Source organism: Eptatretus burgeri, chromosome 8, assembly GCF_056783735.1.
Source record: "Eptatretus burgeri isolate ZD-2024b chromosome 8, Ebu_testis_v1, whole genome shotgun sequence".
Taxonomy (NCBI): domain Eukaryota; kingdom Metazoa; phylum Chordata; class Myxini; order Myxiniformes; family Myxinidae; genus Eptatretus; species Eptatretus burgeri.
In genome coordinates, this window is record NC_140968.1 from 78754630 (window position 1) to 78780262 (window position 25633).

General features: G+C 42.7%; 1 protein-coding gene across 2 annotated transcripts in view; it reads left to right on the forward strand.

Moving 5' to 3' along the window:
* PSMD11 (proteasome 26S subunit, non-ATPase 11) overlaps positions 1 to 25633 on the forward strand; it is a 49704-nt gene that overhangs the window by 6798 nt on the left and 17273 nt on the right. For both annotated transcript variants that reach the window (XM_085892729.1, XM_085892730.1), the window contains exons 4-5: positions 17156 to 17227; positions 18527 to 18584. In XM_085892729.1, the coding sequence (XP_085748855.1) occupies positions 17156 to 17227; positions 18527 to 18584 (130 nt within the window). The remainder of the gene's footprint in view (positions 1 to 17155; positions 17228 to 18526; positions 18585 to 25633) is intronic.

The window sequence follows — 25633 nt, forward strand, 5'->3', positions numbered from 1 at the left end:
ATATATATATATATATATATATATATATATATATATATATATATATGTATGTATATATATTATATATATATATATATATATATATATATATATATATATATGTATGTATATCGGGGCGTATTATGTGATACCGGTTGTCCGTCTGTCTGTCCGTCCGTCCCCGCACTCTAACTCCCAAAGTTTTCAACTTTCACGTTTCATATTTGGTACATAGGTACAGACTGTGAAGATGGTGTGTCGCGACACACCAAAGTGGTTGCCATGGCAACCAGGATGCTGTTTTCCATCCGTTCCTGTCCGTACTCTAACTCCCAAAGTTTTCAACTTTCACGTTTCATATTTGGTACATAGGTTCAGACTCTGGAGATGGTGTGTCGCGACATCCATTCGTCATCGAAAGTGGTTGCCATGGCAACCAGGATGCTGTTTTCCATCCGTTCCTGTCCGCACTCGAACTCCCAAAGTTTTCAACTTTCACGTTTCATATTTTTAACAGATTGTGGAGACGGTGTGTCGTGACATACGTTCGTCATCTGAAGTGGTTGCCATGGCAACCAGGATGCTGTTTTCCATCCGTTCCTGTCCGCACTCTAACTCCCAAAGTTTTCAACTTTCACGTTTCATATTTGGTACATAGGTACAGACTGTGGAGACGGTGTGTCACGACATACGTTCGTCATCTAAAGTGGTTGCCATGGCAACCAGGATGCTGTTTTCCATGTTGTAGTACAATTCTGTATATACCTTCTTGTTCGGGCATATATTGTGCTCACTTGCGCTCTTGTTACTGATTACAATATACAAATACATATATTGCTTTAAAATTATTTGGATCAGACTTCACTGCAATGCTTTATAAAAAATATTAATTATTAGACTAGTCTTTTAAAAACGATAAATGTATAAACAGGCGAGCATTGGGTGGCTTTGACACCAACTCTGGTTGAGATATGATCCTCCATATCATTTTCGCCCTGTCACTCAATGCTGAAGAAGCACTTAAAAAATTCTCGGATCTGGAACCGGGTTTGGATATTCACCAAAATCGAATCAATTCTTCATTTTTACGCGTCCAACATATCCACCAAGTTTCGTCAGAATCCGTCCATAACCTTTGAGATATCGTTCTCGCCCTATCACTCAATTCTAGGGGGGGGAGGGGTTGATATTGATATATATATATATATATATATATATATATATATATATATATATATATATATATATATATATATATAATATACATTCGCGATCGGCCGCGTAACTCGAATCGCGACCGCGTCGCCCACCGGACGGAGAATTCAGTCGTGACCCTCCTGGGACTACCGCCAGAAACCAGTCACGGGTGGGGGTTTAACCCCACCACCACCCAGTCCGCAGTCCACCCGCGCGAAATAGGGTGAATCGCCGAATGTCGATATACCTAAGTACCCGCGCGGGTAATCTGCCGAGGGATGTGACCACGCCACAGGCTGACTCCGGACACGAACCGCTTAAGCGGTTTGTTCCGTATTACAGGGATAACCGAGCGGAGTTATCGTCGGCCTTGATGGTTCCGATTAATTACCGGGTGTTTTAAAACCCACTATCAATCCCTTACGTGATGCAAGATGGAGATTCAATAAAAGAAAAGATGAAGCGAAATGGGAAAACAGTTCACACAATGCACATTTATTTCACACACACAGTCAAGAAAGAAAACGCAGTCAAAAGGAAGCAGGGAAAGAGTTAAAACCGGATATAATTATTTACAACACTTAAACAGTTGGACTTGCAGGACACGGTGCCACAGCATCCATACAAAAACCCGAAAAGAAAGTAGGGACTTCCCTTGGTGGCCGTCGAGTCCTCCTCCCACGACCGTTAGCGTGGTCGCGCCTGGCCCCGACCTCTCTCACGACCGGCGAACCCTCTTCGGCACTCCTCGTTCGGACGGGCAGGTCCACCACACAACCGGCGCTGCCACGTCTCCCGTCCGTGCCTCCCTGGACAGGCCGCTCGCCAAGCCGCGAGCGCAGGACCAATATGACAGGAAGACGAAGACGAGGGCCAAGACGACAAAAGACTCAGCAACTCTCAGACGACAAAGACTCAGCAATGAGCGAAGAGGAAGAGGGCGCGCCCCGCTCGTGTCCGTCCTTTATGGAGCGGGGCTCCGCCCTTCGCAGCGCGGGGCTCCGCCCCGTTCTTGGCTCCACCTTCCTTCGAGACGTTTCCAGAAAGCTCTCGAAGGGGGGCGTGCCCCCACTCCGACCGCCTTATGCCGTGCATCCACCAATCGGGAGCCAGCTGCCGCACCCCTCCCCTTCACACCAAGCGTGGTGGGGGGATTCAGGCGGGGAAATTAGGCAGGAAAACCCCACCAGCATTGTTGGTTTTTGTTCTTGCACACGCCCGCATGGTGCTCGTTGAATGGCGAGTGGCGAAGATGTGGTGGCGTAGTTGTGGAAGGTGGCGTCGTGTAGTGAATGGCGTGATCGTTGAGATGTTGGTTGTGGCGATGTTCGTTGTTGTTCTTGCACCAAATTAACAATAGCCAAAGAAAAACGGCTAACTGAAGCGTCGCAGCCCGAATGGGTCACATATATTCCCTCTATACAACGTGTTTGTGCTAACTACACATGAACTAACGATATATTTCACCTGAGGACCCTTTATGGTGTAATGCGAATTTCCACAACCGTAACAATGTATGTATATATATATATATATATATATATATATATATATATATATATATATATATCTCTGGAAAAAATTAAGAGACCACTGCAAAATTATCAGTTTTTCTGGTTTTACTATTTATCGGTATGTGTTAGAGTAAAATGAACATTTTTGTTTTATTCTATAAACTACTGACATTTCTCCCAAATTCCGAATAAAAATATTGTCATTTAGAGCATTTATTTGCAGAAAATTACAACTGATCAAAATAACAACAAAGATTCAGTGTTTTCAGACCTCAAATAATGCAAACAAAACAAGTTCATATTCATTTTTAAACAACACAATACTAATGTTTTAACTCAGGAAGAGTTCAGAAATCAATATTTTGTGGAATAACCCTGATTTTCAATCGCAGCTTTCATGCGTCTTTGCATGCTCTCCACCAGTCCTTCACATTGCTGTTGGGTGACTTTATGCTACTCCTGGTGCAAAAAATTCAAGCAGCTCGTCCTTGTTTGATGTTTTATGACCATCTATCTTCCTCTTGATCACATTCCAGAGGTTTTCAATGGGGTTCAGGTCTGGAGATTGGGCTGGCCATGACAGGGTCTTGATCTGATGGTCCTTCATCCACACCTTGATTGACCTGGCTGTGTAGCATGGAGCATTGTCCTGCTGGAAAAACCAATTCTCAGAGTTGGGGAACATTGTCAGAGCAGAAGGAAGCAAGTGTTCTTCCAGGACAACCTTGTACATGGCTTGATTCATGAGTCCTTCACAAAGACAAATCTGCTCGATTCCGGCCTTGCTGAAGCACCCCCAGATCATCACCGATCCTCCACGAAATTTCACAGTGGGTGCGAGACACTGTTGTTTGCATACCTCTCCAGGTCTCCGTCTAACCATGAGACGACCAGGGGTTGGGCAAAGCTGAAAATTGGACTCATCAGAGAAGATGACCTTACTCCAGTCCTCTACGGTCCAATCCTTATGGTCTTTTTGCAAACCCCAGCCTGGCTCTTCTTTGCTTCTCATTGATGAAGGGCTTTTTTCTCGCTTTGCACGACTTCAGCCCTGCCCCGAGGAGCCTCTTTCGAACCGTCCTCGCCGTGCACTTCACCCCAGCTGCCGTTTGCCATTCTTTTTGTGGGTCACTTGATGTCATCCTACAGTGGTTGAGTGACATTCGAATGAGTTGGCGGTCATCCCGGTCAGTGGAAAGTCGTTTTCGCCCTCTGCCAGTCTGTAGCTTTATTGTCCCCAACGTCTGCTGCTTGACCTTGTTCTTATGAACTGCCGTCTTTGAAATTTTAAGGATGGAAGCAACGTGATGCTCACTATATCCCTCTGCCAGTAAAGCCAGAATTGAACCCTTCTTTTCCTCACTCAAAACTTTTCTTTTCAACTCTTTTGGCATGGTCAATAGTTTTTTTTGATTCCAATTACTTTTGAGGTACTACGAGCACTGTTTTTGCCATCCAGCTGGTCCGATTGCAAGAGGATAGTGATGACCACAGCAGTGGTTTTTATACTTTTCCTTGTTAAATAAGATTCGGTTCAAGTGATCACCTAATCAGTACCTCACTTGGTCGAATGAGGTGTGCCTGTGTTGGAATTCAACAAACACTGGAATGGAATGGCTGCCATACATGTAGAGATGCTTATTTAAATTGTTTTTCGAGTGGTCTCTTATTTTTTTTTTTCCCAGAGTTGTGTATATATATATATATATATATATATATATATATATATATATATATATATATATATATATATATATATATATATATATATATATATATATAGTCATGCGCCACTTAACGACGGGGTTACGTTCTGAGAAACGCGTCGTTAAGCGACGTCGTCGTTGTGCGAACATCTTTTTTTTTTTTTTTTTCGTTTTCGAACATCTTTTTTTTTTTTTTTTCGTTTTCGAACATCGTACTTACTCAAGCCTAGACACCTAGGCTATATGGTGTAGCCTATTGCTCCTCGGATACAAACCTGTACAGCATGTTACTGTACTGAATACTGTCGGCAATTATAACACACATCCAAGAGAGCCGGAAGACACGTTAGATTTACCTTTGTGCTGTTCATGACGGCCATCGGTGTTGTTAAGGCCCAGTCACACCTTGACGTTTTAGCCAGCAATGGCAACGTATTAAAATGTATGTAAAACGCCGGCTTACGTTCAACTTTTGATGTTTTTTTTTTAAAGATTCGTACGTATTCATAATGACTTGGTCTTATGCATAACGCATTGGTAACGGACACAGAACGTTTCGTTGTGTTATAGATAACTTATACCAACGAATGCTGAACCTGTTGTCGGCCTTCACAACCTATGCCCAACGATAGTCTAACTAAAGGCCCAGTCACACCTTGACGTTTTAGCCAGCAATGGCAACGTATTAAAATGTATGTAAAACGCTGGCTTACGTTGAACTTTTGATGTTTTTTTTAAAGATTCGGACGTATTCATAACGACTTGGTCTTATGCATAACGTATTAGTAACGGACACAGAACGTTTCGTTGTGTTGTAGATAATTTATACCAACGAATGCTGAACCTGTTGTCGGCCTTCACAACCTATGCCCAGCGATAGTCTAACTTGGGCATAGCGCGCTGCACGCATCGCCGACAATGACGTGGCGTAGGTTATGAAAAGGCTGCCGCACAACGATTCAAATCATAACCGCCACAGAAATGGAAGTGTCAACATCGCAGTCACACCTTGGCGATCTTGCCAGCGTATGCCGACCTCTGAAAAATGCGTCTAAAACGCTGGCGCATGTCCAATACGGTATGGCTAAGTTTGGTAAGCATGAATAGAACGCTAAAGTATGCTATCATACGTCGTATTAAATGGAGTACGTCTTGTAATTTTAAACATGTTGAAAATTTTACGACGTACTTGCCGTATGACACACGCTCCGCATGCGATGGGAATAAGTTGTACGCACGATATGCGATCGTTGACACACATCGACACACGTTACTTGTAAGGTGCTCATAAGTCGAAACGCGTCAAGGTAATGGTTCGCGTCAGTGTTCCAGACTCCCGGGTTTTTTTTTCTTCGGTATGACTGTGTTCAGTGTACAGTGCGGTTATGATTTATTTGAGCGGCAGCCTATTAATTATATTATATGATAACCGCACTAGAAATCGAAGTGTCAAAATCACCATCATACAGAAGGAAGGAAGATAAAAAAAACCTAAAAAAAAAAACCAGGGAGTCTGGAACACTGACGCTAACCATTACCTTGATGTGTTTCGACTTATGAGCACCTTACAAGTAACGTGTGTCGATGTGTGTCACTGATCGCGTAACGTGAGTACAACACATAACTCATAGGTTAGAAATAAGTTTCGGATACGCTAAACATTACCTCGACGTGTTTTGACTTATGAGTAACTCACAAGTAACGTGTGTCGACGTGTGTTAACGATCGCGTGACGTGCCTACAACTAATGGCCAGCGTTATGCGGAACGTGTGAATCATACGCTGGCATAAGTCTTAAAATTTCAAGAATGGAAAATTTGAGGACAACCGAAAAGTACAACGTTTAAAGCCAGCGTACAACGACGTATGGCAGTGTTTTTCAGCGTGTACCAGTGTGTACCAGCGTACCAGCAGTATTTGACGTGTCCCAGCGTTTTAGACAAATTTTCCAAAAATCGGCATAAGCTGGCTAAAACGTCAAGGTGTGACTGGGCCTTTTGCAGCAGCTTGCAATCTCCTCTCGCATCGATTATCGAAAGGTGAATAATTAGCGTTTGGATTTTATAAATACGTAATCATTGCATCGATGATATAATTAACAAATGACGAAATGAGCACCTGTCAATTGTGATATATATTTTCGGAACAGTGCGATTGTTTTAACAACATAAAAAGCTTCACTAAAAACGAATATGTGTTTTAATGTCGACTGCAACAACAACGATTTATTCGTGGGAATTCTTCAATTCAAAGGTAATTTACTTGCGAGAAGGTAAACGTGCAAACATTGCTTCAGTTTGAAAGCCGATTTCCTTGAATCCCGATTTAGCACGATCCTGTTTTTTTCACAATGACATTTTATGGACCTCAACGATCGCATTATAACAGGGCCACACTGTCGTTTATTATCATTATGAGGTATTATGTACTGTACAGTGTACATAATTGTATGTGCTAATTTTATATGAGGCTACATCACTCGGCGATAGGAATTTTTCAGTGATATTTTTTTTTCATTATTATTTTTTTTTTCAGAGCTGGCAGATCCGTCGTATATGCAATCCGTCGTATATGCAATCCGTCGTTGCCCGGAACGTTGTTAAGCGGCACATGACTGTGTGTGTGTATGTGTATATATGTATATATATATATATATGTATATATATATATATACATATATATATATATATATATGTATATATATATATATATATATATATATATATATATATTGGGGTGGTTCAGGCCTGGTCTACCAAAGTTAGGTGCCCTTAACAGCAGGCAACAACTTCCCCACACATGAGATCCTGTGTGATTTGTCTCCCATTGGTCTGGGTGAACTCGGTGTTTGTGTCCCACGGATTACAGGACCAGTTGGTCCTTCCACTGGGGTCGAAGTGGTGGGGAGGCGGGGGGGGTTGAGGGATGGTCTCAGGACAGTTCTTGTGGGGACTTTTATTGAGTGGCTCAGAAAAACTGCACTCACTCTTTACCCTCCAAATTCTCGGCTCGAGCTGCTGCTTCACTCACAAAACCGTCCCTCATATGACATCAGGCGTGCCCACTGAGGGCCATTGGTTGCAAGGCTGGTGAGGAGAAATCAAAAACTGTGTTGATCAAATAAAGAAATGAGAAAAAAAGCACATGCAACAGTAAAAAATACAAAGGGATGGAGGAGAGATCTCTTGCTCAACACTGTATTGGCAGGTCTTTATTGTGGGTTTCGAAAACACCGATTGTAAATATGCAAATTAGGATATAACTTATTCATTACAATATTTAAATTGAGGGAATTAGTCCCCCCCCCCATTAACATTTAAGACTGGCTTAAGATCTTAAGGTCCTAAGTTTGAGCCTCTGCTATGTTGTTAACGAAACACCAAGTATGTTGATTCAGCCTGTCCTTCGAGGGTCGACAAAATAAGTACCAGCTCTGGGGAAATATGGCAATTGAGTACTTGGGTTGGAGTGGAGACCCGTCCAGGATTGTGCCCCTCAGCCAATAAAACTGCTTCGGGAGCCCGATGCACCTCACGGCACGAAAGAGTGTCGTGAACCCTCGGGACTATGAAAGTACAAGCACCGTTTTCATCTCATTCCATCCAGCGGTTCAGTGGTGCATGCAAATTGATCACACAAACAAACCCTTCTCAAATTATAGTTCGTTATGATAACTAACCCTGTATGTATCCTTTGTTTTGTTGGACTTTGTAAATATCGGATACTTTTTTTTTTTTCGGATACCGAAAAAGCAAAGCCATTTTTTGGTGTGTGTCGTGTTTTGAAGAAAAATATTTTGCCTGCATACACCCACTACCGTCGAACATAACTCAGCTGCTGGTAACTCTTAAACCATGTAATTGTTGTTTATCATGTTTTCTAATCTAACGACAATTGTTAAAATGATACATGTATTGCTTTTCAAGGTATTGCTTTCAAGTAATGGTAAGTTTGGCGACACCTACGATTGGAGAGTTGATATCAGAAAATTTTCAAAAATGTATTATTTAGTGCTACTAGCATAGGAGTGGATATCAGAAATTTTTCTGAGAGATGCCCCCCCCCCCCCCCCCGTCTAAGTTGCAAGTCACCAAAGGAGCATGTTACAACTTGTAGTGGAACCAACATGTGTCATCAACTATGATTGGGATGAGTCTGGGCACAATATTGGCTGTAAACTGACAAGCCTGGGCATGTCTATGTACGTCATGATTTGGTTGCATTTTAACGACCTTTGAACTTTGGCCGAAAATATCTCGAACAAAAAATACTACCCCTCCAGTTTTTTGATATGTTATAGTAGACAGTATGAACTTTCATTTTCATTCAAGGTCATGAGGTCTTCAAGGTCAAGATCAAGGTCAAATGTCAGGTCAAAAAAACATCCACCCCTAACTTAACTAGATCGACAAACCGATGCTGGATTTGCATTCTATGGACAATTACCTTTCCAACGACACCAAAATAATCGAGATAGGGCAAGGGGTTGCTGAGATATGAGGATTTGAATATTGGTGGAAACGCGACATTCGTCAAAAAGGTCAAAAGTTCTCAAGGTCATATCTCGTCAACCCCAACTCCGATTTAGCTAAATTTTTGTTTGTGAACATAGACTATCATATGTAACGTGCATGCAAAAAAATTAGCCAAATCTGAGGGGGTCAGGTTACAACCCTTGGGTGAACTGAGGTAGAATGACCCACCAACGACCTCTCTTCATCGCTGTAAAATTCATGTATCACTTTGCAAACGACTCCACTCTGTGCAGGATGGTTTCTCATCTCTCCACTAGTCAAACCCCAGCATGATTGCTCTTTGCAGATCTCCCAATAAAGCAAGCAACTGTCGTTCCTAACAGAACTAGTCATAACCGCTCCCACCAGGAGTGAAATGTGGTGTCAATACCCCCATCTCGCTCGAGGTCCCGCTTCCTCTTTGCGTGATGGATGGAGGGGTGCATCTCCTTTTAAGTAATAGTACCGCTCATTCCCAGCGGTGGAGAAAAACATTGGTAACATTCACTTCATCCAGCAGAAGTCATTGGTGAAACCACTTATATTATTCTGCATGTATCGGTGAAAATTTCAAGTCTCCACATTCTTGGTGAGGTGAGGGGTGATTATTTTGTGCTCATGACCTAACTGAGCGCATATGCATAATTTTGTCGAGATTGATCCAGCCGGTTTCAATTATATTGTTACGAATTTCGCCCGCCCAACATGCGATCGGCCACATAACTCGAATCGCGACGCGTCGCCCACCGGAACGGACAATTCGGTCGTGACCCTCCTGGAACTACCGCCAAGGAGCTAGCCATGGGTGGGGGTTTAACCTCACCACAACCCAGTCCACATTCTACCCGCGCGAAATAGGGTGAATCGCCGAATGTCGATATACCTAAGTACCCGCGCGGGTAGCGTACCGAGGAGTTGTACCACGCCGCAGGTCGACTCCAGGCACGAACCGCTTAAGCGGCTCGTTCCGTGCTGCAGGGATAACCGAGCGGAGGTATCGTCGACCTCGACGTTTCGTGATTATTTATTGGGTGTCTACACCCACGACCAATCCCTTACGTGATGCAAGATGGAACTTTCAAACAAAGGAAAGGACGCAACAAAACGGGAAACAGTTCAACAAGCACTTTTAATTCGCACGTAGACAAGCACATATTTTACAGTCATACAAAAATGCACATACACAATCAAAGCAAGAAAAATACGCAGAGTTAAAACCGAATAACGCAATGTACAAGCACTTCTACGGGTTTACTTAGTAGACTGGCGCCACACACGCACATTTACACCAAAAGCAAAGAAAATACAAGCCACCCTCACAGGCAAGTAGGCAGACAGGTCCGTGGACCAAATGAACGTGGGACCTGGGTGATCGGCCAGGTCCACGAGACGGAAGGGGTCTTACCCGTGCCCTCGTGGTGCGATGGCGGGCTAGCCGCAATGTCCGTGTAATGCGCCTGACTCCGTGCCCCTGGTATGGTCGATGAGCTCCTCCAGGCGTGCGTTGCGCAGGCACGTGTTGGTCGGCACCACGGTTGGGTTGGGGAACGGACGGGGTTACCGGCGCTATCTCAGCGCGGATGGGGGGGGGAATTGTTGATGCTCGGGGTCGGGAGAGGGGAATGGCGGACGCTCCGTCCCGCTAGCGGGGTCTCGGGACTGCACCGACTCCGGCGAACTCTCGCCCCTGAGTCCTCTTCTACGTCCCTGCTCCACTCCGTGACTCGTCCCTCGACCTCCACTCCGAGCTCCGTCCCCTTCGCCGTCCGATCCCCGCAACGACAACCTCTCAGACTCCACGACTTCCGACTCGCGCCACTTTCTGCACCCCTTTCTGCACACACGAGCTGCGTTGTTCTCGCGTCTTTATAGACCGGGAGAGGAGCTTGTATGCAGATTTGCGGATCAAAACGCGCTTGGAGGCGGGGCCACGCCACCCGACGTTCAGCCATTGGTCGGGCAAAAAGGGGCGTGAGCCTCTCCTGATCCGAATTCCTCTCCTAAAAGGAACGCATTCACAGCGGTGTTCGGAGGCGGGGCCATGCCACCCGATGCTCAGTCATTGGATGGGAGAAAAAGGGGCGTGAAGTCTTCCTGATCCACTTCTCCTCTCCCGAAAGGATCCATGTGCACTCGTGACTTGATGCTTTCGGCAAGAATCACCGAACAGGCCCTGGACAGCACGATGTTCGGTGTTGACTGGTGGTGTGGTTGATGGTTGTGGAACGAGAAAGGCGAAGGTGGTGGGGGGTTTGCTGTGGTGGTTTGAGTTGTTGGCGGGCGTCGTTTGGGAATGGCGGTGAAGCGATGTTTGCGGGATGGAGTTGTGGAGGTAAAGAGGTGAAGGTGGTGGTGGTGTTTGAGTTGTTGGCGGCTTCATGGTCCAAAATAATGATAGAGAAAGAAAAATGGCTAACTCAAAGCGTCGCAGCCCCGATGAATCACACATATTCCCCCGAAACAACAGGTGTGGACGAACTACACATGAACTTATCGATTATATCTACCCTGAGGACCTTTCTGGTGTATTGCAAATTTCCACAGCCATAACAATATAATTATCAGACGTACAGAGAATTGCATTATTTTATGTAGTGGGACGTGTTTTAATGCGGGAAAGACCTTTTGACGGTTCCTTTTTGCGGAGCCAGCAAATTCCCTGATGTACTTCTATTGTCAGCCTTGGTACAGGTGTCATTTGTGGAGCTCCTCTGTGCATCGCTATCAAATATTGTTACGGATTTGAAAGCCTTTTGCACACAAACACACAGCAGTCCCCGTAGCTCAGTTATTTCGATAAGTATTTGTTTAGTTAGAATCCATCCCCTGTGTCTAAAGGAAATTTCATGTGTGCGCTGCGGGTTAATTTTTTTCGTTCGGTTTTTATCAACGACAACAACAGCGGACCGTTGCCTCGCTCCACCGTTGCCATTACGCACATAGCCTTAGGTGAGGAGGTAGGCGGAGCTACAATCGCCTCAGCTCCGACTCCGTCCCAGAAAGGTGGGAGTTGCCCTGCCTACTGTGGACCTGTCCAATGAGGGACGGCCAGCGAATTGCGCGATGCAACCGTCCAATCAGGAGGTGAGTGGTGAGAAAAGAAATCCCTCTGACCTCAAGAGAGGCTGAGTGATCGGCACGTTCTGTCTGGCGGTCTGGGTCTGCCTCGCCTGGTGTTGCCCGTTTAGGGAAAGCTTTGTCGGGCTTGATCGCCGGTCGCCTCATCATCTCTCGCCTCGTCCGCCTTTGTGCTGGCTGGCGTCCGTCGCTCTTTCCCTCATCCCTGGTGCTGTGTTGTGGCGGTGGGTTTGAGTCCCGCCACCGGACAAGCTCGACCAGACCGCACGAGGCGGACAGGTGCAAGTGTAGACTCTTACCCTCAGCTCGTCTTCCCTCCGAGCTGTAAGGCCAAAAAAAAGATCCGACAGGATCTATTTCATGTGTGGGTGTGTCGGTGTGTGTCGTGCCGTCTTGCAAGTAGAAACTGTTTAAGTGCCTTGTACATTGTAAATTGCATTTTTTATAGTCGTGATAACTCTGCTCTCTGTGCTCCCCTGCCCCATTATAAATAAACCCCCAATTGTTCAATGTACCAGTTCGTTGCCTGTTGTTTCTACCATTGGCTTAGCACGGTGCGTATTGAGAATTAGGGAGGCCGTGTGCCGTAACTTGTCATTTGGACCGGTGCGGCTCTGGTATCTCCCGCTTGGTACGCCAGACCAGAGTCTGTGCATGCGACTCGGTTCAGACAGAGTCGGCCGAGGGTGTGGTTTCTTCAGAAGTTAGGCGGCTTGAGTACTTGGGTAAATTGGAATAGACAAGTGGACCCTGCCTCACGCCATCGAAATATTGGCGAGCACGGTCCTTTAAGTGGCCCATCGACTCCGGAGTTATCCGGGGTGACGACCTTTCAATTCCGGTGTTCGGTCGGAGACGGCCCAACTGCTCTGTCTGGCGTTCGTCCTCGCTACCGAACCCGGCACCACAACAATATAAATTGTCTTGCGAAGATCACATCACCAAGCTAGCCCCCAAAGCCTCAGATTTCAATGCATAGCTTACTCCTTTCAAGACCCTCTTTTCTCCGATGAAGGGTTGACGACCAAAAAGTCCACCTCCTTGTTTCTCATGGCGTTTAGTACACCTCGATCAACATTCCGTTGATTCCATCCCTTGTACACCCGTCGAACTTTGGACTCTTTTGTGAAGCAAATTGCGAAAGCGGAGTACAAAACCACCATTATGACTTTTAAGAAAAATGAGGCGAATGAGGTGCATTTGCATAAATAAATAAATAAATAAACCAATGTCACCCTTAGGGTGACCTGTATCTTGCCAAAAGGTGACCATGTGTGACTTCTTTAAGGTCACACTGAGGTGAACAGAGCTGCTATCCACCAGGAGCGACTCCTTGAGGAATATCTGCCGACGAGAAATTCCGATGAGAATCGTTCTACAGAGTAACCATGAAAAATATGTTTTTTGCCTCATCACGTCACCAAATGACGTCATAATGTCTCAAGCTTGACATATCTAGAAAGCACTCATCGAGGTATTCAATTTGAGGTACTACACGATATGGTTCCTAAAACTTGAAAATTTGACCTTGGGGTCAAATATGTTTGACCTCAGGCGCTAACCATGAAGGTCAAGGCCAATCGCCACCAAAAATTAATCAGCTGAGTGCCAGACCATGAACTATATTCCCATGAAGTTTGAAGACGATCCGATCAAAATTACTCCAAAAATAAGGGTTTCATCGACTCCCCTGATTTGCGACAAAGTGACCTTGACCTTTGACCTTGACCTTCAAAATTTTATGCGCTGAAAGGGACCTCTATAGGCCTCTGATATGCGAAGTTACAAAAATTTCCAATGATAACTGTGCTCTGCAGAGTGATTTATACGTGATTACAGACCAAAAAAATAATAAAAACATATGAAGGTCAAGGCCAATCGCCACCAAAAATTAATCAGCTGAGCGCCAGACCATGAACTATATTCCCATGAAGTTTGAAGACTATCCGATCAAAATTACTCAAAAAATAAGGGTTTCGTCGACTCCCCTGATTTGCGACAAAGTGACCTTGACCTTCAAAATTTTGTGCACTGAAAGGGATGTCTATAGGTCTCTGATATGCGAAGTTACACATATTTCCAATGATAACTGCTCTGCAGAATATTTTATACATGATTACAGACAAACAAACAAAAAAAACAAGCAGTCATAAACTGGTACTTATGAAATCGTCAACTTGACCTCTGACCTTGTCTAATAAAAGCTGTCTCCAGAGAAGGTAGCGAAGCAAACCAGAAGTTTCTACGATGATTCTGTATCAAACCATCAAAAATCGTAACGTCGACCGAAGCAAAAATCTCCATTTCTCCACGCAATTATACCTTCACGTGACTCAACGACGCGTCTGCTCTAGCGCACTGCATCATGGGACGACCCGTGACGCGTCGAGTGAAATGTTTTTTCCAATCTTAAAACGTCTCCAAAACATCCGATTTTTACCAGAATTTCGACAACCGAGTTTTAAGCGTCCTAAGCGATCGCAAAAACCGAAGACAAAATTAAAATCGAAGTTAAAACGAACTCGTAACGTCGAGCGAAGCAAAAATACTCCATTTCTTCACGTGAATTTACGGAATTATGTTTGACCTCACTGTGACCTTGACCTTTGACCGATTTTGACCAAAATCTAATCAGCACTAGCCATCACCCTCCTGAATCACGTGGTGTAATTTGACATTGGTAGCTTCTTCCGTTCTCGAGTTATCGTGCCTACAAACAAACAAACAAACAAACAAACAAACGGAAGGCATCAATATACTTACGAAATCTTTAGATTTCGTAAGTAAAAAAACAAAACATACAAGCTGACTAACATATCTTGCAAAAACTTCGTTTTGGCAAGATAATAAAATGAAGGGGGCACTGATTGATTGTGGCAAGCAGAAGCACAAAATGATAATTTATATTCCACTGTTGAAGTTTTTTGTGCTGCACCATGATTGCTGAGCATTTACATTTTGGAGGAGGAAACGGTTTTTGTGAATGCTGATTTGTAAGATTTTTTTTTTAATGCCCCTGATAATGCAAATTATTTTATTTTAAGGGGTTAAATATGAATGGCCAATTTCCAACATCATACCAAAGTTGGATATGTAGCTGTGTTTAATTTTTTTGTTTGTTTTTAGAAGATCTCCTCCCTCTCCCCTTCTCCATCCATTGCCTGTATCGAAAGAGAAGATACTGTCGTGGCCAAAAATCTTGGCACCCTTGCACTTTTTTCAAATAATGCACCATTTCTTCCAGAAAATTGTTGAAATGAAAAAATATTTTGGTATCCACATATGTATTTCTTTGGTTTGCAGTGGAACAAAACAAAAAAGCTAAAAAAAAATCACTAAATCATCAGTTATTCCACACAGAAATCCTAAAATGGCCCAGACAACATTTTTGGCACCTTTTCGAAGTTTTGAAATAGATTTCAAGCAGATGATTCTCCTTTACTTTGGAATCGAACTCACCTGTGGTGAGTTGCAGGTGCTTACAATATAACATACAATATAAAAGCACTCATTTAACCAGTTTGAATAGAGAAAAGGAGACATTCTGCTGTTTTGTGTCACTGTGTGTACCACAATGAGCATGGAGAAAAGAAAGAAAACGAGAGAATTGTCTGAGGAGGTCAGACACAAGATTGTCCATGCTTGGCTACAATCTCAAGGCCACAAGTACATCTCCAGAGACCTTTATGTTCCTGCATCCACTGTACGCAATGTTATCAGGAAGTTTAAGGCCCATGGGACTGTAGCCAACCTCCCTGGACGTGGCCACGAGAGAAAACTTGATCGAAGATTGCAGTAAAGGATTGTTCGAATGGTGGACAAAGCACCTCAATCAACTGTCAAACAGATTAAAACTGACCTTCAGACACAAGGTACGACAGTTTCAACTCGCACCATCTGTCGCCAACTCAATGAAAAGGGGGTTCTATGGTAGGAGACCCAGGAGGACACCACTGAGAGATATATATATATATATATATATATATATATATATATATATATATATATATATATATATATATATATATATATATATATATATATATATATATATATATGAAAGCCCAACTGGAGTTTGCCAAAACACACCTGAACAAGCCAAAATCCTTCTGGGAAAATGTCCTGTGGACAGATGAGACCAAGTTAGAGATTTTTGGTAAAGCACATCATCGTTGTGTTTACAGAAAACAAATTGAAGCCTTCAAACAAAAGAACACCTTCCCTACAGTCAAACATGGAGGAGGTTCAGTGATATTTTGGGGTTGCTGTGCTGCCTCTGGCACTGGGTGCCTTGAATGTGTGCATGGCATCATGAAATCAGAAGATTACCAAGGCATTTTTGAGCACAATGTTAAACCCAGTATCAGAAAGCTGGTCTCCGTCGAAGGTCATGGATCTTGCAGCAGGACAATGATCCCAAACACACTTCGAAAAGTACCCAGGAATGGTTCAAGACAAAATGCTGAACTGTTCCAAAGTGGCCAGCAATGAGTTCAGGTCTAAATCCCAATGAACACCTGTGGGGAGATCTGAAAACAGCAGTTTGGAGAAGGCACACTTCAAATCTCGGAGAACTGGAGCAGTTTGTACAAGAAGAGTGGGTCAAACTGCCAGTGAAGAGGTGTAGGAAACTCATTCATGGCTATCAGTTATTTCATCAGGAAACTGCACTTGACATCAAAGTTATTGTATCAGGAAACTGCACTTGACTGCAGTTAATTGGTATCAGACTTTGGACAAAATATTAAGTCAAGGGCGTCACTAATTTTGTCAACGACATTTATTTTCATTTTCTGATTTAAAAGGATGTATTGAGTTCTGAATCAAAAACAAAGGTTCTGTAATAATAATGAAATGATGAATTGTGGAGAACAAATACTTTTGGCAATTTCAACTAGTTTTTGGAGAAAATTGTGAATTTGAAAAAGTGAAAGGGTGCCAATATTTTTGGCCACCACAGTAATTACCACTAATGGTCAACGAACACAGCACTACATTCACTCGTTTCACCTTTTGCGAATCACCCTGACAGTTGTTGCTAAAGGCATTGTATATTGTCGAGGCTGCTCATGTGCAAGAACTCACTGGAATTTGATTGTTTACTCTTGTTTTGCCATGTTAAAAAGGGGGTGTAAAGGGTTAAACTTTCAACGTATGGTCATTGCAGGTGGAGTTGTGCTTGGAATGTATCGAATGGGCAAAGGCAGAGAAGAGGACATTTCTGCGGCAAGCACTGGAGGTAGGATTTTTGGTTTCACTTGTGCAAGAGGATTACAGAATATCCCAATGGCAAAAATAAAAAAATTCAGTTTGTTTGGTGCATTCAACATGCTGAATTGATGATTACTTCCACCACCAAAGGTAAAGGAGGTTGTTTTCACCCTTCTGTTTCTTTGTCTGTCTCTGTCTCTGTCTGTGTGCAGGATATCTCAAAAAGTTGTGGGCAGGTTAGATGTTTGACAAGGACGAACTGATTTAGATTTTGGTGAAGATCCGGATCTGGATCGGCTACTAGAAGTTTTTTTAAAGTGATTCTTCACCATTGAGAGATGGGCCAAAATGATATATAGCATGATATTTCAAAAAGTTGTGGACGGATTCGGACGAAACTTGGACATGTTGGTTGTGTGACAAGGAAGAATTGATTCAATTTTGGTGAAGATCCGGATCAGGATCCAATATATATATATATATATATATATATATATATATATATATATATATATATATATATATATATATATATATATATATATATATATATATATATATATATATATATATATATATGAGGCACCGCGAGGAGTGATAGGGACACATCGGCCATTTTGGAGTTAATGCCATATAGCACTATTTTCACACCCTATCATCCGAGCCTATCATCATCATGTCATTAAAAAATATTGCTTGCATCACTCCTCCTCGAGGGGCCTCGTGTATATGTATATGTATATATATATATATATATATATATATGTATATATATATGTATATGTATATATATATATCTGTATATATATATATATGTATATATATATATATGTATATATATATATATGTATATATATATATATATATATATATATATATATATATATATATATATATATATATTAAGTGATTCTTCACAATTGAGAGATCAGGCCAAACTGATATCACGATCTCTCTCAAAGTTGAGGATGCATTCACATGAATGATGGTGAACAGATTGGGTGTGTGACATGGTGAATTGATTTGATTTTGGTGACGATACGAGAATTATTTAATATTCAAGTGATTCTTCACCATTGAGAGATCGGGCCAAAAATGATATATAGCACAATATTTATATAATGTATTGGGCCCAATATGTTTTTTTGGATCAGCCATTGCGTGGCAGAGCTATGCGCTTTACCGAGTGCCCTTCTCGTTTTTTTTGGTGTGATCCCATTGTTCTGACCTACCCCCCCCCCATTGAGTAACAAAGTTTTAATATTTAGTGATACGAGAGCTTTGCTAATTGCTGCTCTTTTGTCTTTTTTTTTTTAATTCCTTTTAGGCGCGGTTAGTGGCACTGTATTTCGACACAAAGAAATATCCAGAGGCTTTGCAACTTGGTAAGTGACCCAATAGATGTTCGCTTTATTCGGATGTGATGGATTTCTTGATGGACAATCAATAAGTGAGTTCAAGTACACAGTGTTCACTAACCTGACTTAGGCTTTCAATTTCCTCTTCAATGCAGCAACAGCAGCACTTGTTTCTTCCGCTCAGGCCCAGTTGAAAAAGAAAGTATATGATACTTCAAAACAATTGATGGTCGTTCCCTGTCATGGCTAGGTTAGAATGATTGTATAATACATTACAAATGCTGATTTTCGAACCTATATGCCATACGTACATGTACATTATTGCTCATATCTCAAACTATTGGAGTGCCCATCACAAAACTTATGTGGAAGCTTCTTGACATCATAAGGTACCTCTGGGATGAATTTGAGGAAATTTGAAGGATACATTTTTTGGGGATTCACGATTGAAGTTTATATTTTGTGATAACTTTTTTGTGGTTGGAGGTAGGAAAATGTTGCCCAGACAAATTCATAGGGCATGAAAATACCTTGAAAATGACACCAAAACCAGCTCTCTCGGTGTTATACTTTTAGAGATATGGCCATTTGAATTCGCGACGTCGTGCTAATTAGTCCAAAGCTCGTTAGTCTGTATCTCACTAATTAAGAGGCTGTTAGCAAAAATATTTGAGTTCTTGCCGTTTTTCATGGGTCCCAATTGGTTCCCAAAGTTTTACAAAAATCTGAGAGATGACGGCAGATTCTTTGATGATTTGACATGGAATGACCCATATGGGGCTTGTCGATGCACAGGTTAACTTTAAAATGATACAGTAGACGCCGCTTTATAAATCCACCATGGGACCACGCCGTTTGGATTTATTAACCGGCTGGATTTATTAAGCGGAGAACCTATTTTCATCCACCTACTGGATAGATAACACAAAAAGCGAATGTCGTTAAACACTGCTTTATGCTACAAAAACATTGATTTATCAAACGGTGACAAGGGGATTGTTCAAATGAATCTCTCCAAGGTCGCTTGCTTGGGAGGGAAGGTTTTGCGCAAATGTTCCTCAATTGAATCTGTCACGTGGCGAAATCGGGATGGGCAAAACCTGAGAGCTGCAGTCCCCTGTCGAATTTGGCAAATGCAGTCCGCATCTCTGCCGCTGTTGGCATCGGCTCGGGTTCGTCATCGCTTTCTTCTTCCACTTCTTCAGCTATGGTCTCGGTGGCTTCGAGAATCTGACCGACGATCTGGTCGGTCATTTCCTCTTCCGTAATTTCGCCTGTTGTCTCAATGTCGTCGTCGATGGTGAGCCATTGATCGAACACTTCGGCTGTGAGCCCGGGTGGTGGCGAGGGCAGTGGCTCCATTTCTGGCATTGGGTCTGGTTCTCCAACAAATCCTCCCTTTCGCCAACATTTCCGAATCGTTTCTGCCGTAACTTTTTTCCCACGCAACATCGAGCATATTCATCGTGTCCAACAGCGTTACCTTTTTGACAACTTCGTTGGCTACAAGTTCTTCCTGGCTATCATCGATAGTATCAATGATGTTCTGGCGAAGCTGGTGTCAAAAGTAGGCCTTCAGCATCCTAATTATTCCCATGTCGCATGGTTGGAGCACCGATGTTGTGTTCGGCGGGAGGAACTTGACGGTGATGCTCTTCAGTCCATCGACTTGAGTGTGTGCCGAACAATTGTCAACAAGCATAAGTACCTTTCGTTTTTGACGATGGAACTTGAGATCCAATACGCGAAGCCAGCGCTCCCAGATTCTACTTGTCATCCACGGATTGGAAGAGAAGTCGTAGGTCAGTGGCAGTTGTTGATTTTTGAAGCAACGCGGCTTCTTTTGTTTGCCAATCAGAAGAAGATCTTCCTTTCCACCGTCCATGTTGCAGCAGACCATCAATGTCACTCCGTCTTTTGCCGTTTTGAATCCTCTTTTGCCTTTCTTGTCCTTCTTGGCAATGTACGTCGACTCTGGTAGAGCGCGGAAGTAGATTCCTGTCTCATCAGCGTTGATGTCCTGCTTGTCAAATGACTGAAGAATCTCTCCCAGCTGATTTTGATGGAACTCATTCGCTGCAGCCACATCCGCTTCAGCCGCTTCTCCCTTCAAAACGGTGAAGACAATTCCATTCCGTTTCTTTCACCGAGAAAACCAACCGTCAGTGGCCCTAAAGTCGTGATGACCGCTTTCTGACATAAGATCGGGCCATTCACTGGCATAATCCTCCGATTCGAAAATTCCCACCTTTCAAGCAGGGCTTTCTCCACTTCCTCGTCTTTCCCCACCCGCTTCTGCTTCACACTGCCTAGCTCTTGAACCTCTGCTCTGATGGTGCCTTCGTTCTTGATAAGATTCTGGAGCTGGCCACGAGAAATTTCCAACGCGATTGCAGCCTCGTGCTGACTTGTCTTCACCATTGCATTGAAACGGTCTAATACGGCCACCTTCTCCTCCATGGATAGATCCTTCCTCTTTTTGCTTGTGGTCACCATCTTCACTCTAAATCATAACCTAACTTGTGACTCTTAAAGTACAAAAATGCTGAGAGATAGAATTCAACCACCAGGCACAAGCTATAAACGCATACACGCTTCACCCGTTGTGACGACCGAAAAGTGAAAGCGTAGAGTAAGCTGGAAATCATTGCACAAGGCTGTAGTCAATGGGATTTCCACTGTGACATTGCGCGTTTGGATTTTCCAGTTCTCCTATAGTTAAACACACACCCCACAGCAGCGCATACTACATCAAGCTTAGGTTGAGACCGCGCATGTGCCAAGCAGGTGGATTTATTATCCGGCGGATTTCTCAATGTAAAATTCCGTTCCAACTCATTTTGGTCACAATAAGCGGCTGGATTTTATAACCGTGGATTTATAAAGTGGCGTCTACTGTATTTACGATTAATCATGTTTGCGAGCATTGGGAGGGGGGAGTGGGAGTTGTGTGCGCTTTGAGTGCTGTTATAAACGTATTTTTTTTGTTTGGTTCCAGGACCACAATAAATTGTACTTTGTTTTTGCATGTGTTGGTGAAAAGAGAAGCATTGTTCATGTGTGTTTTAACCACTGCCACCACTGGCTAATTGTATTAACCGTCAATGTGACGAACCCGACTCCTCTTATCCATGGATATTTTCGTATTCCAATATTTTTGAGAGTCCGATTTGCATTTAGGAACAGAACAATTTCGGTTCACCGTTTTGAAATCGCCACTCTTTCATCGAAATGCTGAAAATTATATTTAAAAGGCTATTTGAATTGTACGTTTCGCACCAGCAATGGCAGGTTAAAAGTGCCCAGTGAGCGAAACTGATTCAGTGTAAACACACATATCACGCATGTGGACACCTTAGTGAGCATTCCTTCATCATGTTGAAAGTAACTTGTTGTTGCTGTTGCCGCACAGTCACCAATGACAAAAGCATCAAAACAAGTCGTGGAAATGGTGTCATTCCTCCCTTGTTTTGTTTTTTTCCAGAAATGTTTTTTGCGTGATTGGTGTAAATGTGCAGAGGTTTCATTGCGAAAACAATGCCTCTCATTTGATTCCTATCGTTAAATGTCATCAAAAATTTGCGTGAAAGGTTAATGCATTTTTAATACCTTGTCGTTTTTAGCTCGCCTGTTCGAAGAACAGAGAGCTATAGCGACTGAAAATGGTAAACTTATCTTCCGTTTCGTGTTTAACATAAAACAAACAATTTAAATAAGTTGTGGACAGATGGAAGGACGGTCATGAACCAATTGCTTAGCCCGGCTTTTCGCTTCGCATGCACAGGGTGATGAGAAGCAAATCGACTCAAGAGTATCGGGACCAAAAAGTTATTGTCCTTGACCATTTCAGTGCTGGAATGATTTTGACAAGGTGCAATTGGCTGGCCTGCCATGGTTGATATGAGAATGACGTAGCGTTTGGACACTTAGAACAGCAAGTCGCTGAATACGTGAGATGTATTCTAATTACCCACTTTACAGCTCTTGTGATTTTTATCCTTTTTATCAAAAATATTCTTTAGAAAAAGAGATATTTCTGATCATTTAGTGAAATATATTTTATTGACAATGCTGAATGGCAGTGGAAGCCCTGCTTATATGACAACAGAATCTTGCTCATGTTCTTTACTGCTTAAACGCACATTCTCATATTATTGGCTGTGTTATGCTATCAGGAAAAACAATTATAACCGAATTACTGGCATAACAACAGTTCAGGTTTGCATGGACGTAGCGCTTTTCAGTGAAATTAAGAAGCATTGTTCAAAGTATGCTGTGTACATGCAGTGCTCAAAATGCCATCCACACAAGCATAAATATCTCAAAATTTCTCTGCCTAACCCCATGTGTTCCCACAGCACATCATATAGTGCCCCTTTGGGGAAAGCTCATTTGTTGAACATTGCAACCGATTGGTGCTGGCAGGATGACTTGCAGGTATGCACACTCCACTGAGCTTTTGAGCCTGGGTTCAAATCTTGGTCCAACTAAATACCATCATCCTTGTGTTTATTTCACAGGTAAGACGATTCATCAATATGCTTGCCGTCTCTCTGATGGACGTTAGATTTGGCGTGCCATCTGCCAGCAGTACTCTGTGGACATGAAAGATCCAATGGTATCCTTCGTAAAGAGTAAGGAAGTTATCGCTGGCACCCTGGACAAATTACAAATTCCTGCTCTAACCTACAGGGGGAACTTCATCAGCAGCACAACTCTTCCCCCCACTCCCACCCCCTCCTTGTCAAGCAAATATACTATCAGCAGCCATATGCTACATATGAAAGAAGCATCTGATTAAATGAAATGACATCACATGCTCCATATGAAGGAACCATTTTTGATCCAACTCGGTTAGAACCAAATCCTATGAAATATTTCAACATTTGTGGAAACGCTTTAGCACATTTAGAAGTATTGAGCTTGGGACAGAAGACTTGTGCCTTCAGATGTTTTGATGAAGCCAAGTAAGGTTACAAGTTTTATTATCCCCCGCCGCGTGGCGGAAGGGGGGGTATTGTTATCACCCGGGTCGTCCGTCCGGCTGTCCGTCCGTCCGTCCGTCCGGCTGCCTGGGCGTCAACATTTATAGCTGTGAGTGCGATAACTCATAAAGTGTTCGCCATATCGATTTGAAATTTGGGTCACATGTACCACCTAAAAAGGAAGAACCCTATTGATTTTGGGCGTGGCCGGCTCCAAGATGGCCGAATGGGGCGGCGTCAACATTTATAGCTGTGAGTGCGATAACTCATAAACTGTTCGCCATATCGATTTGAAATTTGGGTCACACCTGAAAAGGAAGAACCCTATTGATTTTGGGCGTGGCCGGATTCAAGATGGCCGACTGGGGCGGTCGTCCGGCTGGCTGGCTGGGCGTCAACATTTATAGCTGTGAGTGCGATAACTCATAAACTGTTCGCCATATCGATTTGAAATTTGGGTCACACCTGAAAAGGAAGAACCCTATTGATTTTGGGCGTGGCCTGCTCGAAGATGGCCGACTGGGGTGGCCATCTTGAAAAAAATGTTTTTTTCGCCATATCGATTTGAAATTTGGGTCACATGTACCACCTGAAAAGGAAGAACCCTATTGATTTTGGGCGTGGCCGGATCCAAGATGGCCGACTGGGGCGACCATCTTGAAAAAAATGTTTTTTGTAATAAATGGAAAACCGCTTATCTGATTTCAATTATTTTTCAATGGCGGGGGATTCCCCATCTCTGATGATATATTTAGCCTTGTGTAGAGGGATGTAAACATCAAAAGGAAAAAGCAATGGTAGTGCGCTATAAAACAGGGGGAGGGGGGGAACAATTTGTGTGTGTGCAATATATATATATATATATATATATATATATATATATATATATATATATATATATATATATATAAAATACCAAGCTTGCACACTAAAAACTCGGCTCGCCGTCACACCATCCCTATGAAATTGCTGTGGTACATCGCGGACATGCCGACAATGTTTGGGAAGTCTTGGCGTTCCACATTACCACTTGCATTTTGCACAATGCGTATTTTTGTCATTCCCCGTGTACGGTCTGTCGTCTGCTTCCAACTATGTTGTACTGCTATCCCGTGCATGTGCAAGGATATCGCTAGTGCATATATATATATATATATATATATATATATATATATATATATATATATATTTCTATATATATATATATATATATTTCTATATATATAAAGGTTGGCCTGAGAGTCGTTGCCATCTGAATACAAAGCTAAGATTCCAGGTTCAAATCCTATATCCAGTGTTGATTTGTCCAGTGATAAAACTAGTCTTCAATAATGTTTGTCCAGCATGTGATGAATGCACAAAAAATTATCTGAAAACCGTCCAAAGATGAAAATCGTTTTTTGGTCTGAGCAATCTGCAATCCTCTTCACACAATCAGTGCAGAATTCCTCAAAACATTTTGAGGATGAAGGAACTTGCCACTTCAGACCAACATCCTTTTGGCCTTCTGAAGTATGCTGTGTGTGGACACCACTTTTGAAGGTGATGATGTTGCGAAGGAGAATGTCCGCAATTGGCTAAGCAAGTGTGGCAATGAGTTGTACAGCGCAGACATTCATACAAATGGAAGCAAACACGCACTGACCGTCATTGGAGACTAAATGCAACCAGAGAGTTTGTGTCAAAGCTACCCAATGCTCGCCTGTTTATACATTTATAGTTTTTAAAAGACGTCTAATAATATTTTTTATAAAGCATTGCAGTAAAGTCTGATCCAAATAATTTTAAAGCAATATATGTATTTGGAGATTGTAATCAGTAAAAAATAGTGTGGTAGATAAAACATCTGAAGGCACAAGTCTTCTGTCCCAAGCTCAATACTTCTAAATGTGCTAAAGCCTTTCCACAAATGTTGAAATATTTCATAGGATTTGGTTCTAACCGAGTTGGATCAAAAATGGTTCCTTCATATGGAGCATGTGATGTCATTTCATTTAATCAGATGCTTCTTTCATATGTAGCATATGGCTGCTGATAGTATATTTGCTTGACAATTAGGGGGTGAGAGGGGTGGGGGGGGCGAAAGAGTTG